General features: G+C 39.9%; 1 protein-coding gene across 3 annotated transcripts in view; it reads right to left on the bottom strand.

Annotated features, from left to right (window-relative positions):
• The window catches only part of PALS2 (protein associated with LIN7 2, MAGUK p55 family member), a 1432251-nt gene that overhangs the window by 297695 nt on the left and 1118753 nt on the right, over window positions 1-15803 (bottom strand). For all 3 annotated transcript variants that reach the window (XM_044067549.1, XM_044067552.1, XM_044067550.1), the window contains one exon: window positions 829-928. In XM_044067549.1, the coding sequence (XP_043923484.1) occupies window positions 829-928 (100 nt within the window). The remainder of the gene's footprint in view (window positions 1-828; window positions 929-15803) is intronic.

Here is a 15803-nt window from a genome sequence, read left to right as displayed (position 1 = left end):
AGTCAGAAAATAAATTTTATCTAATTTAATTCCTTTAGTATATTTATTTATTTATTCGTCACATCTGCAGTTTTCACACTGGGGAAGCTGTAATAAACAATGTGCAGTCATCTTGGAAGTCTTATGTGGCTTTGTCTTGAGGGGAGATTAAAATATTTCGGTTTCAGGAAATCTACCTGTAATGCAGTCTAATAAATCATACTTCAGAACAAAATAAGTTTTCAATTAAAAAAAAAAACTGCTATACATTAAGTGGCCACAGTAAGGTTAAGACCAACACCTTAAACAGCAAACTTGGTGATAAAGGAAAAGATATATAGTGCATTAAAATGAATTTAGTGACAATGTAACAGATAAGTGATTAATAAATATGTATGATTTGCACCTGTTTAATAAATGTGTATCAAAAATATCACATTAATCAGCACAGTTTAATATTATTAGTGTGGCTTGAAAGTACAATTGTATAAGAGCAGAAAAGTAAATAAGAATGAGAGTTAGCCTCAAGCAAAATGAACTAAGACATTTTTTCAGCACTTTGGTTTCTGCATTAAGTGACAAATAGAAGTGTATGAAAAAAAGCATAAAAAGCCAGCTCAGAAGTAGGTCAGTCAGTATTCCAAAATGAATCACTAAATGAATATAATAATTTAAGAACCACAGCAGATTTACATGTCTCACTCCATTACTCACTGCTGAAAATCAAAGTGGAGAATAATTAAACTGTATTCCTAGAAGGCATCCTGACTCTCTCGACACACTATTTCTCAATTCAACAGTTAATCACTGAATAAAATTACATTTTAACTACTGTGAATGAAGGCAAACCTGAATTTTCCCAGTCTCTTCTCACAAATGCTTTCCTCTTTTCTTCTAGAAACTGGCTCGGAATTAATCCTGCACTGCCGCCTTCTTTTACATGGCATGCCTAAAACGAAAGAAAAGATCTATAAAAACGGGTTCTTTTAACTTCAGTCATCATACCGTTTTCTGTTTTGACAGTTTTACCACACTTAAGACACGGTTATTCTTTAAAAGAATAACAGACTTACACTGTATAGAAGCCTGGATTGTTAATCTGAATGCGTACATACGCTGCTAAGTCTGATGAAACTGTCTACAGTGAAGTGATTTTTCAGAACGTGCATTGAAAAGAAGCTTTGACAGATCCATTCTGCTATCCTTGCCATCTTACTTCTGCAAATATGAACAAGCTAAGATGTGTATGAACCATAAGTAATTATTGGGAGGCCATAAAGTTGTGTACACATACGGAGAGGCAAATGCAACTAAGCAGGGATGTAGCCAAGAATTTACAAACCATACATACATATAAGAGCCATACTGTAACCCCCCCCCCCCCACGAAAAAGGTAAACGTCATGCAACTGCACTGCAGTAACCAGAATTTACATCAATGCTGATGTTCAACATCCTTCTGTTACACAGGGGTCAGCTGACACATATACCAATACACAGTATTAGCAGGTGCCAACACTATATCAAGGTAGCCAGACAGCCTCCCTATACTACCCATTACTTTTTCTTGTTTTCTCACATTTTTGTCTTGCCCGCAATGTTTTTCCTGCATCATTTCAACACAACTGAACAAGAGTGGGTTATGGAGGAAATGGTCAGATTATGCCAACAGCCTGGGGGTTGCTGAGCCCTAGAAGCCGTGGAGTTCTACATATACTTTTTGCAGCACAGAGCTCCTCAGGTTCTTAATATTGCTACTATAAGGAGCCAAGGCTGCCTTCCTTCCTAAGGATGGACAAGCCAATGTCTGCCACTAGTCAAACACTGGTAATCTGTGGCACAGTAAGGACTCTTAACCCTATGCATCTTCAGACCAGAAAGAAGGTAAACTACTTCATCCATAAACTGCTACCACCCCCACCCAACAGTTTTAGCCTCTTTGCTGTGTACATTTCATCTGACAGTGACAAGTAATACTTCTCAGTTGCCTGGTGCAAGAATCAGGACCAAAGCCAAAACATAATGAGGGACAGAGAACTAAAATCATTGACTGTGTTTAAATATTGTTCTTATATACTTAGAAAGATGCTAAAACAGTTTTTGTCTAGGCATGCATTTTTTCAAGGATCTGAAGTCTGAAAAGTCAATTGCCTGTCGGCATTTAGTTGACAGCAATCCTCCTCAATGATTTGCCATAATACCCCAAATTAGCAGCCAGCCAAAGAAAAGTATTCACACAAATATACATTAGTCCTACAAAGCTGTGTCTTCTGCACATTATATCTGGTTGCCTTCCAGGATTACAAAAAATAGAATATTGGCTACAACTAATAGAATACTTATCTACAACAATCCACACAATAAGAGAGAGCTGTATCATAACAACAGAACTACCTTGAACACCATTTTTTATTTTATTTATTTTTATTTTATATTTGTTGACTGGGCTAATCTAACTGGATATATGTCCATTTACATTAGATGCCTGGGGAGATAAGCTCAGAGAACACAAATTTCATAACACAATGTAGGTACAATACAGAATTTAACAAAGAAGACCGCTCATTGTACAGCAACTTAACAAATTATCATATATGTATTAAGGTAAGTATCCACAGAAGATGTCAGTACAAACAGTAACATTATCTAGAAGGTAAAGTTGTCATTGTCAATAAAGTAAAAAGGACTTGTTACTGAGAAGTAGAGGGTAAGCAGAACCTAGTAAGAAGAGCAAGTTAGTTAGTCAGGGTTAGTACAGGGGCATAACCAGTGTGTTCTGAGGAAAAGTTTCAGTTTGTTTTTGAAAAGTGATATAGAGGACAGTGATGAAAGTTCACTGGGAAGAAGGTTCCAGGACTTTCCAACAGTATTGGAGAACAGAGAGTCACCAGCCATGTTGTTGGATTTACAAATATTTACTAAAAGTTTATGTGATGAACGTAAGGTTTTAAGATTATTATATGGGATGATGAGGGTAGATAGTATTGGAAGGTTGGTAAAGGGCCTTGTGGGCAATTGTCAGTTGGTGAAACTTAAGCTGATTTTGTAGCTCAAGCCATCCTAGCTGCTTTAGATTATAACAATGGTGGGTTCTAAATGGACTGCCTGTGGCAAACCTGGCAATGTTATTGTAGGAGTTTACCATTTTGTTGAGGTTACTCTTCGATAGATTAGTATATATGGGTGAGGCATAGAGGAGTGTTGAAATTAGATGAGTGTGAGCAATAGTTATTCTAGCTGCTGGAGAAAGAAAGGGTTTGATTCTGTAAAGAGAGTTTTCTATTAACAATTTTTAGTGTATTGTTGATATGGGTGTCAAAGTTAAGGTTGTTGTCTTTAGTGATTCCAAGTAGTTTGGTAGTTGGGTCTGGAGATACGAGTGTACCATTATTGGATATTACTGTGAAATCTATTGGAGAGGACTTCCGAGTAGGAGTAAAGAGTAAGAGTTTTGTTTTTTTGGGGTTCAAGAGTAGGCAGCACTGTGAAAACCATTGTTCTACTGCATTAAACACCTTTTGGGTAAGAGACTGAAGTTTAGATGTAGACGTGGCTGAGCATATAAGTGTAGAATTGTCTGTGTATTGTATACGTGTAGCTTGAGGGATTACTAAATGAAGGTCATTGATGAAAATTGAGAAAAGGAGGGGTCCTAATATGGACCGTTGAGGGACACCAAGGTTAATGGGGAGGTGGGTAGATAAATTATTATGCCATAGCACAGCCTGTTGTCTACTGTCTAAGTAGGATTGGAACCATTTTATAGTGAGTGCATCTAGTGACAGGGATTTGAGGATATTTATAAGTATCTGGTGATTTACCATATCGAATGCCTTGGACAGATCGATGAAGAGTGCAAAGAAAAGCATATTGTTGTTACGGTTTTTGTTAATACAGTCATTAAAGGAAAGGAGGGCAATGGTAGTGCTGTGGAATGGCCTGAATCCATGTTCACACCTAGAAAGGAAGTTATTTTGGATTAGGTGGTCAAGGTGCCCAGGCTTTGCCTTCTTGTCATCCAACATACAATCTACACAAAGTACAGTTGTGTGCACTTACCATAAATGTAGATGTTCAAGTGTCTTCACTGTTGCAGTCATGACTGTAGGGTTCTCCCCTGCCGGCAGGCAGTTCTCGGTCGGCCAGAATCCCAAAGTCTGGGTCCGGCGTCGGCTGCTCAGCCATGCTCCCTGACGTCAGAGCTCCAGGAGTACAAAGCTGGCAGCCGACACCATCTTCTCCAGTTTTTCTTGCCCCAGATGTCAGGTGTTACAAAATGAGTAAAATCCCATACCCTTTGCAAATACACCTCAGAAGAAGGGTGAAGAAGGGAACCACACAAAAGTAAAAATAAGAGGGGACAGGAGGGAGGGAAACCCAGACTGCAACAGTGAAGACACTCGAACATCTACATTTATGGTAAGTGTACACAACTGTACTATGTTCATCGTGTTTCACTGTTGCAGTCATGACTGTAGGGTTGAATCCCAAAGCAGAAGAAAAGGGAGGTGGTCATAAAGTAGAGGGGGCGGCTAAAAGGCCCTGCAAGACTGCAGAAGCAAAGCCTGCCATAGACTTAGTGTAGAGAGGTAGATTGTAGTGCTTAGAAAAAGTATGCACTGAACTCCACATTGCAGCTTCCAAAATGTCTTTGGTAGGAACTCCCCTGAGGAAGGCAGCTGAAGTGGCAGCAGCTCTGGTAGAGGGAGTCCTTATATTCCCTGGGATTTGCTTTCCATGGTGTGAATAACAAAATCTGATTCCATGAGCAATCCATTTAGAAATGGTCTGTTTTGAAATGGCTTTACCTTGGGAACTTGAAGCATAAGAAACAAACAATTGCTCTGATTTCCTGATGTCCTCGGTTCTGTCCAGGTAAAAACGTAGTTGTCTGTGTACATCCAAGGAATGCAAGATCCTTTCCCCCCTATTTTGAGGACTGGGGAAAAAGTTGGCAGGTGAATAGTTTGATTTAAAGCCACTTTGGAAACCACCTTAGGCATGAAAGTAGGATTAGTCCTTAAAGACACCCTGTCTTGGTGAAAAATAATATAAGGTTCCACAGCCATGAGAGCTTGCAACTCCGAAACTCTCCTGGCAGAGGTCAGAGCTAACAGGATGACTGTCTTCCAAGATAAAAACTTGATGTCAGATGTGGCAGCAGGCTCAAAAGGAGGTAAGGTGAGTTTTTCCAAAACATAGTTGGGATCCCAGGCAGGAATGGGTGGAGATCTAGGGGGCCTTAAGTTCTTAGCTCCTCTGAGAAACTGTCTCATGAGCTGGTGGGAAAAAATTGGAGGGTCTGAATTATAATGAGCAGAAATAGCAGAGGCATGTATTTTTATGGAAGAAAAAGAAAGACCCTTATGTAAGAGGTCTGTCAGATAAAGTAAAATCAGAGTAATGTTAGGAATAAGAGGATCCGAATCCTGAGCCTGCATCCAGGTGCAAAATCTTTTCCATTTTCCTGCATAAGATTTTCTAGTGCTAGGACGTCTGGCTTCTAAAATGACATCCATAACCTGCTTGGGTAGGAGAGAATGAATCATAGACCCTGGATCAACCAGGCAGCCAGGCTGAGCGTTTTGACATGGGAGTACAGAACTTGACCCTGGTGTTGGGACAGAAGGTTCGGAGTCTGAGATAAAACTCAAGGGGGCTCCAGAGAAAGGTTTTTCAGAGTTGGGTACCAAAACTGTCGAGGCCAATTTGGGGCCAGTAAAATTATCATCTTGGGCTTGTCCTATTTGATCTTTAATAACACCCGTGGAAGAAGAGGTAGAGGCGGGAAGGCATACCCAGAGAGGTTCCTCCAACTGAATGATCGTGCATCCACTTTCCAAGCTAGTTCGTGGAATGTCCTTGTGCAAAAAATCTGTAGTTGATGATTGAGGTGGGATGCAAAGAGGTCTATGTGAGGACATCCCCAGACTGCTGTAATCATCTTGAATATTTCGGTGTCCAGCATCCATTCGTGTGGGTCTGACAGGTTCCTGCTCAGACTGTCTGCCAGGATGTTTTGCTTCCCTGGTAGATACTGAGCTTGAAGGTCCAGTTTGTAAGCTAGAGCTGTGTTCCATAGATTCATGGCTAGTCTGCAAAGGGGATAGGAATGTGATCCCCCTTGCCTGTTTATGTACCACATAACTGTGGTGTTGTCTGTCCGTATCAGTAGTTGTCCTGGTTGTAGAAGATTCCTGAAGGCCAATAGAGCGTTCTGAACGGCTAACATTTCCTTTAAATTGATATGCAGGTGCTTCTGATCTTTTGTCCAAAGGCCCTGCAGACAGTTGCCCTTCAAATGGGCTCCCCATGCATAATCCGAGGCGTCCGTGGTTAGTATCTGACTGGCTGGAGGCAGACTGAAGGCCTTCCCTTTGTTTTGAGTATATGCCTTGGACCACCAAATGAATTCCTTTTGAAGACAAGGCAGGACGGTGATCTGTATGTCTAAACTGTGGCAATGTTGAGACCACACACTTTTTAGGTACCACTGTATTTTCCTCATATGTAGCCTTGCATATCGTACGAGAAGGATGCAGGAGGCCATGTAACCCAAAGCCTGCAGGAATTTCCTTGCAGACAGCAGAGTTAATGATGCCAAGGTTTTGAAAGTTGAAGCCAGCTGTAATTGTTTTTCGTATGTTAGAAATGCCATCTGGGTTGTTGTGTTTAGAAGAGCACCCAGAAAAGTTATCTGTTGTGTGGGTGTCAAATTTGACTTTTTTATGTTTACAGTGAATCCCAGGAACTTGAGAAGTTTTTGAACAAATTCTAGATGCTGGAGTAAGACATCCTTGCTGTCTGCCTGAATAAGACAGTCGTCCAGATAAGGGTAAATTTGAATTCCCTTGAGTCTGCAATAAGCTACTACTGGAGCCAGGCATTTGGTGAAGACCCTGGGCGCAGTAGACAATCCAAACGGCAGCGCACAGAATTGATAGTGCCTCGATCCGGCCTTGAACCTGAGGTATTTTCTGCACTCCTGCCTGATGGGAATGTGTAAATAAGCCTCCTTTAAATCCAAAGTTACCATCCATGCATTTTTGGTCAGCATTGGAAGTAGCTGCTGTAGAGTAAGCATCTTGAATTTTGGTATTTCGAGAAAAGTGTTCAAGACTGACAGATCCAGAATGGGTCTCCATGAATTTTGCTTTCTGGGGACTAGAAAGAGCCTTGAGTAAAAACCTTGTCCCATTTCTGAAAGTGGAACCAGTTCTATGGCTTTCATAGCCGTGAGGGCTTCCACCTGGTTTAAGGCCTCTAACCATTGATGTTTTGGTAGATCCGGCCATCCGCTTGGTCTTGGCAGGGTATGAAAATGGAATTTGTAACCTCTTGAAACCACATCCAGAACCCACTTGTCTTGGGTTATATGAGTCCAATTTAGGTGAAAAAGAGAAAGTTTTCCTCAGAGAGGGGCTTCCAGGCAAGAAGTTCCTGCAGCCCAACAGAGGGAGTCATTGAGCCTGTTTTCTATGAGCTTGCGACCTGTCCTCTCCTCCCCTAGGGGTGGAAGCAGTCCACTGTCTTGGTCTATAAGAGGCTTGCGGTTGGGGCCTTCCTCGGGGGCGTCTGTATCTACCCCTTTGAGGCCTGTCTGAATTGGGAAAGGACCAATTTTTAGTAGGCTAATTCCTACTAAATCTGGGTGGCTGGATTTGTAAGAAATCCTTCACCGTTTGCATGGATTTTGCCTTGTCCTCCATCTTCTTTATCACCTCTTCAGCCTTAGATCCAAACAAGACATTATGTTGAACAGGAGCATCCAATAACTTAGCTTTTACTTGTTCTGGCAAGTTTTGTTCCTTTAACCAAGCATGCCTTCTAATGACTGTGCCAGAGGCAGCAGCCCTACAAGAAGCCTCCAAGGCATCAAAACCACAGTGTAAACCATGCTTCCCTACTTGTTCAGTGGCATGCATTAAGTCATGTAATTCCTTATCACCTGCACAAGCGGAAATGGAAGTTAGCTTTGTTTCAAAACAGACAGAAGAAATTGCTGGTATTTCAGCATATGAAATTGACAGTTTAAAGCCCTAATAGATAAAGCTGCAGAAGTGTACACTTTTTTGCCCCATCTTTCTAAAGATCTGGAATCCTTCTCAGTGGGAATAGGGTTTTTAGCAGTAGCGGCCTTAACCCCCTTAGGGCCCTGAGAAATGGTTTCAGGTTCAGCAGTAGGATTCTTGTATAAAAACTGGTGGGAATCAGAAACCCTGTAATATCTGTCTGGCTTAACAGGAGCTGGAGGAAAAGAGTCAGGAGTTAATTTAGCCTCCTTGAAAGCATCATCCACAATATCCAAAATAGGAGAGATAGCCAGGGGTCTAAGTTGGGGAAGAAGAAGAAAATCCCTAAGTCTCTTCTTAGATTCCGAGTACTCCTGTCCTTTCCAGTGAAAATGTTCCCTCATTTCATGTAAAGTTTCCCCAAAAGAAAAATCCTCAGGGGGAGAAGCTGAAGGAATGGATTCCTCAGCATCAGAATCCTCATAAGGAGGGAAAGAATAATCCTGGTCAGAAGAAGAAACTGAAGAAACAGAAGCCTGATCAGAGGAGTCATAATACAATTCCTGCCTTGGCCTTTTATCTGGAGGGGGATGTGAACCTCTAATCATAGAAAGTAAGTCCTCCGCCATCTTAAGTAACTGTTTCTGAGACTTGGGTCCCGGATCAGAAGAGGTCTGGGCTGTAGTCTTTGATTTGGAAGGAGTCTTTGCCTTTGGCTTTGCCTTTATCAGAAGTTGAGTAGGCCTGAAAATCCCTTCGGAAGCCGGTACTGCACAGCGGCTCTGGACCCATCTGAAGGAGCATTGTCCGAAGGTCCTGCAACTGAAATATTCAAAGGCCTAGTTGGCTCCTCGTGGGAGTCCGTTTCGGCCATCGGTTCTGAAATGGCCGATGACAGGGGCTGCAAAAGCGCCTCACTGACGACGGCCGAACCTGAAGCTGGCTCTGCTTGTACAATATCGTCTGATTTGGACCTCTGAGGCCTCTTTATCCTTGCTTCGTTTGTGAACTCCGGAAGCGTGTCCGATGACATTTTGTAATTAAAACGCCTACCGAAATAATGAAATGCAAAATCGTACCTTCGTTTAATAGTACGTTGATTAAATCTAGCACAAAACCGACAACTAGCTACGTCGTGGTCAGGGCCTAAGCAAGGAATACAGTAAGAATGAAAATCCTTATGAGGTATTTGCTTCCCACATGAAATACAATTATTAACTTTTTCTGACATCGGACTGGAGCAAGAAAAAAGTTTCCCCAACGGGGTACTTAGCTTTGAGTAGGAGAAGAAGATCTTCGGACTGAAGTACGTTTAGAAAAAATTGTCAGGAGTCAGCCGACCGGCACTTGCGAACTGCTATCACTGCACGGCAAGAAAGACTGGAGAACATGGCGTTGGCTGCCAGCTTTGTACTCCTGGCGCTCTGACGTCAGGGAGCATGGCTGAGCAGCCGACGCCGGACCCAGACTTTGGGATTCTGGCCGACCGAGGACTGCCTGCCAGCAGGGGAGAACCCTACAGTCATGACTGCAACAGTGAAACACAATGAACATCCAGAGAGCCTTGAAGTGTCTCTTGACTGGTTGTCTGGATCATGGGTGGGATAAAGCGCAAAGCCTTCTCCTGCACAAGGTGATGCAACTGTGGTTGTTTTGAATAGGGGCATTACTCATGCCAAGATAAAATCATTTTACTTTAAAAATGTACGAATCTTCATTACTGAAGTATATCTCTCAATGCTTGTGCTAAGAGGATCATTTTTGCCACAACTAACTCCAGTTATTCCATACACTAGTTCAGTTAAGATAAATACTTCCAAACAAATCATGGCATTCCTTAGAACAAATTACAATGGAACACCGTAGCTTTGATTAAAAAAGCACTATGAACCTACACTGCAAAAATTCAGCACTGTAGTGTAAGACCAAAGTTACCAAGCATAACCAGTGTGTTCTGAGGAAAAGTTTCAGTTTTAGATCTACAATGAACACACTGTAGCCATGTCAGGCTGTCTCCTTTGCACAAAAATGTCACATAACAGAACCTCCCCCAGAATGCCATATTACAGGACAGTCAACAGAAAATAAACAATTTCTACAGATATAGTCCTGCATTTTTGTTCACACACTGCCCTACTGTAAGCCATCTAGGTTACTGTAGAGCTTGTTTTTAGAGCCCCCACCCCGTCTGGGGAACAGGGAGGGGTGTTACCACCACTCACCACAGGACAAAAGAGAACCCGAGTCAAAGTGGCAGGGCATCCTCCTCCAAAACACTAAACGTTCAACAATCCCCTGTAAAGTGGTCTGCTCCCTAGTGGATCCTTGCACAGGAGTGCAAGCACTGCACTGTGGCAGGCATGCCTCTCTCCTCCAGCACCATACAAGAGACTGACTCTACAGAAGGCCCTCCTCTTCATCCTAGGTTAGTGAAATGTCAGTTAGTATACAAGTAACAACCCCCCTCCCCAAACATGCAGATCTGCCTAGTAACCCACAAGGCATCAAGCAGAGACTTCAGTCTATGCCAGAACAGGCCATACTGGTGAAAAGAATTACCAAAAACCAGAGAAGATGAGGTTTTGAAGAAATGTGCAATTCACACAGCTACAAACCACAAAAACATGAATCCTACTTAATAAAAAAAGGAAAGCTTTAATCCACACAGGTTTAGCACTTTCATCTCAAGCAAAGATGTGACTTAATCAAACACATAAAGCAATACCAGCAGAACAAAGCACTTAAGAAATTCAACAAGTCATGTGTTATTTCATATCCAATAAAAAAAAACTTCCTATACACCATTTAAAACAACCAAAACTAAAATGTTTTAGACGAACAGAAATGTATGCGATTACATCAACTATCATCTTACATGTGTCAAAAATGTATACCTTCATAGATCATGAAAATAATACATTAATACTAAACCCTTCATTTAAGCTTGGGGGTGCAGCAACAAGACAGAGCTGCCAAATAAGAGCATTCAAAAGTTCTAATCCATGGCCTCAGCAGAAGGCAATATTTAAAGATGAGTGGGTTTACAAATGTAGCAGTACTCATACTGTAGATGTATTACATGCAAATAACCCTCACAAACACAAGTGGCAAACTCCAGTAAAGTGCAGAAGCAGTTAGATCAGCTTTCAATTAATGTAACACAACTCTTTGTCACCCAGTCACCCAACCACACAATCCTACTGCCACTTATCTACAATAAATGGACCGGTGTTTTTCTGTTTGAGGGGGACTGCAAACCCTGCACCCCCCAATGTAGGAATTATGCCCCCACAAGCCTGAACTCTAAATATACCATTCCTGGAGTTGTAACCACTCAGAGAAAAAAAGAGGATTATTCCCAGGCGGTTAATGCAAAAGATTAAAGCTATGAGCTGTTAACAAGCTGCTTCCTGTAGTACAGGATTTGATGCTCTCAACCTCCATTTGCCTATTGTGTGACTCTGAGTAAGTCACTTAACCAGGCAGCTAGGCCAAGTCTTTAAAAGATCCATGTGGATTAAACAAATAAACTCATAAGTTACATGCAAGTCTGACATTAGCCCATGCTGTCACTTAAAGGCACTTTTTCTTAATAAATAAAGAGGTAGAGTGCTAATATAAAGCACAAGAAAATAATTAATATGCTTCGACATCAGCAGCAATTCCTGTTGGTGACAGATGCCAGCAAATGTTAAGAGTACTGTACTTCATGTACATCTCATGCCAAATAAGAAACTATAGTAGTTTTCAGTATTGGACCTCAGTGCATGCCATTCTCAAAGTGAACTTTACATTTCTAGATTCAACCATTGCACATCCCTTTTAACTTTGGTAATATAAAGAAATGATGGCAGAGATCCCCCAACATGGTTTTAGCTAGTTTGTCCCCCTACTGCAAAATGACCAACAATTATTTAATCTGCAAAAAAACAAGGGTTATTTGTCCCAAATTCTCTTTTTTTAACATCTCTTTGTTTTATAGTGAGGCTTTTTTTTTGTGGTAGAGTAACATATTTTCTTTGTTTTACAGTGAGGCATGTGAAGTAACTAATTCACTTGTTCATTACACTACACAGGTTTACAGAAGACACATACTCTACTTAAGGAGTTGTGATATGGGAACATTTTTGTCCCCCCATTCTTTTAAAATAATGATTTATTTGGATGCTAAATAAATAAATTATAGTGTACCATTAAGTACTGGTGCCCCCAAAGTTCTCTGTGCATTCAGCTTTTATTCCATCTGCTCACTTGTACCACAGGGATAAAAGTCCCCTAATCCTAATAAATCACCCAGTCGCCCACCTCACAGGTGTTAAGCAAAGAAATTTTCACAAAGAATGGAATCCCACACATCTTATCTTAAAATAATGGTAAATTCTGCCCCATCATACTGGAGCTAAGGAACTGTTAACAGTTAATCAAACAGTCTGCGATCCTGGTACGCTATACAACAGTCAGGACATTAATACTTAGGAAATGTAAAAGAAATAATTTTGCAGCAGGTATTACACAGACTAAGACATTTACGGTTCCATTACCACTTATATGACTGACCCAGCCACAAGGTCTCCTCCTGGAGAACTGCAACCTAGTTTTCACCTGGTAGTATGTCCAATAACTGTGATTCATCCCTGTACTGTCCAAGATGACAGAGCAATTTGTACATTTTAAAGTAACCCAATGAAAGAAAAGACACTTAAGAGCTGCAAAGCATCTGCCATATTTGCTTACATTTTTACAGCCTTAAGTTCAAAGAGTTGGCCACTTTCTTAAAAGAAAGTTATGCAAATAACTTCAATTAACAAACCAAGGCTAAAAAATAAAACTGATATAGCAGCAGTCCACGCGTCACACTAAGCTGTTGATGCACTTCATTTCTGACTGTAGTTACTCTGCCAGCTGCTATTAAGAGAGAGATACACATTTTATTCAACTTGATTTCTAAAGTTAGATGCCCCATGTTTGCTGGCCACAAGTTCATGTTAGGTGCTGAATACACATTTACTGAAGCCTTTTTGTACACTGCCATAATTTGAACATAATTTGAAGCAGGAATGTACTGGAGACATGTCTACTAACTTGCTAAAAAGATGCATGTTTAGTACTTTGGACATACTACACTACTATCTACTGATCAACCTCCACAACCTATGCATTATGTAGGTGTGTATTTACGTATTTATTAATGTATGCATTTTTACCTCAGGTATTCTTTCTGCTGTTAAGCCACCCAAATGCCTTGAATTAAGGGCTTTTTTATCTTTTTTTTTTTTTTTTTTTAAAGTAATCATGTCAAGCTGTTCCCTTGGTCCAAGAAGGTCATGACACATGGCTCCATCTTAGGATAGTCATCAAGTGAACTGGCTGGAGAACATAGACATTATAACGCCACCAATTTCTGAATTTGTTTTTCTAAATTAGTGTTTTTATACACATCTGTTGTAAATCACCTAACACACTGTAGATACAGGCTCAAAAGGCCCCTTACATATATACATGCAAATATTTCAAGCATGGGCAAAATGCCCTTCTAGCCTACCAATATACCAAAACAGCTGTTCCCATAATAAGAGTCCAGCCTGTTCTTAAAAATATCTAAACTAGTGCTGGCTTTAATGTAATTTGGTAGTCTATTCCACACATCAGTTACTCTCTCAGAAATTAAATTAGTACACTTCTCATTCCTACAGAATCTTCTGCACAGGTTGACTGATGCTTGTTTTCTTATAAGGTTTCCAAATTGTTATTCCATACTCAAGTTTGGGTCTAATGTAACCAACAAACAGTAACTTTAATTTCTGATTTCCTAGACTTTATAAATCTTTCTATGCAACCTATAGATCTAGAACTATCAATAACTAATTGGTTGCAAAGGTCCTTAAATGAATCTGCAGCTTCAATCACTGTGTGCTATATTAAATATTCACCTTTTAATTTAGATCTTCCAAATCTAATATACTTAGTTTTTGATGTATTTATCAGCATATTATTCTCCTATGCCCAACTGGTCAATTTAGTTAAGATCTTTTGCAGGCATGTCCTATCTGTGACACATGTAATCAGATGGACTCATTTTCAATTCATCTGCATACAGACTGTAGAACACCTCAGATGAAAATGACAGATCTGAAGGATACAAACAAAAATGGGCCCCGGATAGAGCCCTGTGGGACACCCTGACTGTAACCTAGAATTTCAATTGTCCAATTGCTGTATGATACTTGCCATATCCTATCTGTAAGCCATGCAGCTATCCATCTTATCAAGAGTACATCAATACGTAGTTGTTCTAATTTATTGATCAATGCTTTGTGTATGACCCTATCAAATGCTGAGAATACATCTATATAAATGACATCACAGCACAATTGTTCATTCATAGCTGTGATTATATTGTTACAGAACATCATGTTACAAGTGTCAATAGATCTATTTTTAACATATGTATGCTGATAAATGGCTTTGAATCCCAACTTCTCCAATTCTGCAATTTATCCAGTACAAATTTATCCATTATTTTTCCACAAAATGAAAGTAGACTTGAGGGTCTGTATGACTCTGGGTTTTCCCTACTCCCCTTTCCCTTAAAGACAAGTTTAACAAGTGCATGTCTCCAGTCTTCAGGAATCTCCTCATATTTATATGTCCTAGTAAACAACAGATATGATACTGTAAAGTTCATGCCGAAGTGTTATCGGGTCATTATTACTAACGCTATCTTCTTTCTACTTTGTTTGCATCCAGTTTGTGGAGTTCTTCTTCAATATAATCTAATTTGATTTTAGTTTCTGAGGTTACCTGGATGTCACCAGGTGAATTTATCACCCCCTTTCTGGGGCCAAACTGCTTTGCATAAGATTTTGTAAATACATCTATAATCTGTTTTATCAGAGAATACATTTTAGAATTTATGCACAGTTTATCAATTTGTCTTTTCTCCTACCACATCTTGTGTATCTATAAAATAGTTTCCTTTTACACTCAATATCTTTATATACATTTTCTTCAAATTTTTCTTGATCTTGTCTCACACTATGTTCAGTTTGTCTGTCCAGCTTGTTTATTTCAGTTTTCAAAGTCACAGCAGCTTGACTTCTTTTTCATTTCTTACATTTTTTTTGTCTCGTAGCTTAAACAAGTATCTTATTCTTATGGAAATATATCCTGAAGTTGCATGCCTAGATCCCGATGTTAAACATTTTTTGCATTCAATTTCTCTTTCAAAACTTTCCACATTCTTTTTGCAGTTTTTCCACTGAACGTATCACTCCAATTAGTTTTACATATTGACTGTTTTACTTTCATATAATCTGATACTAATTGTCTATGGATTGGTTTAGATTTCAGTTTGGAAGAATTATCTAGTGACAAACAAACTTTTATAACCCCAGGATTACTGCACATCAATGGTGGTAAAACTTGACATGACGTAACAGTAATTTCTTTAGCAACCAAACAATGTCTGGTATGTTTTGTTCCCTGGTAGGCTTTTTTACAATATAAAGGAATTATTGTTCCTGAAAATACCTGGTTAACTGTAAAAAGTAAAATCATATTACAGTACTTAATATGCAATTATAAGTACCGGTGGAAGGGCTGAATAGCTATGAGTAACATTCAAGTAAGCATTCTCAGTACAAGCCTAGTTTGTCCAATATCTTTGCAATTTTGAACAATGCAGCCGTGCTTTAAAACATTCTTTACATGAAAACTTGTTGCTAGGAACTTGTCAACCAGAAATGTCTGTAGTAAAACAAGAACACTAACCCTTGAAGTTTTACCGTGTTCAAATTTGAAATGTAAATAATTA

Source organism: Protopterus annectens, chromosome 3.part1, assembly GCF_019279795.1.
Source record: "Protopterus annectens isolate FY-2018-M chromosome 3.part1, PAN1.0, whole genome shotgun sequence".
NCBI lineage: Eukaryota > Metazoa > Chordata > Ceratodontiformes > Protopteridae > Protopterus > Protopterus annectens.
The sequence above is the reverse complement of the archived record's forward strand: the minus strand, read 5'-3'. Positions and strand labels throughout refer to the sequence as shown.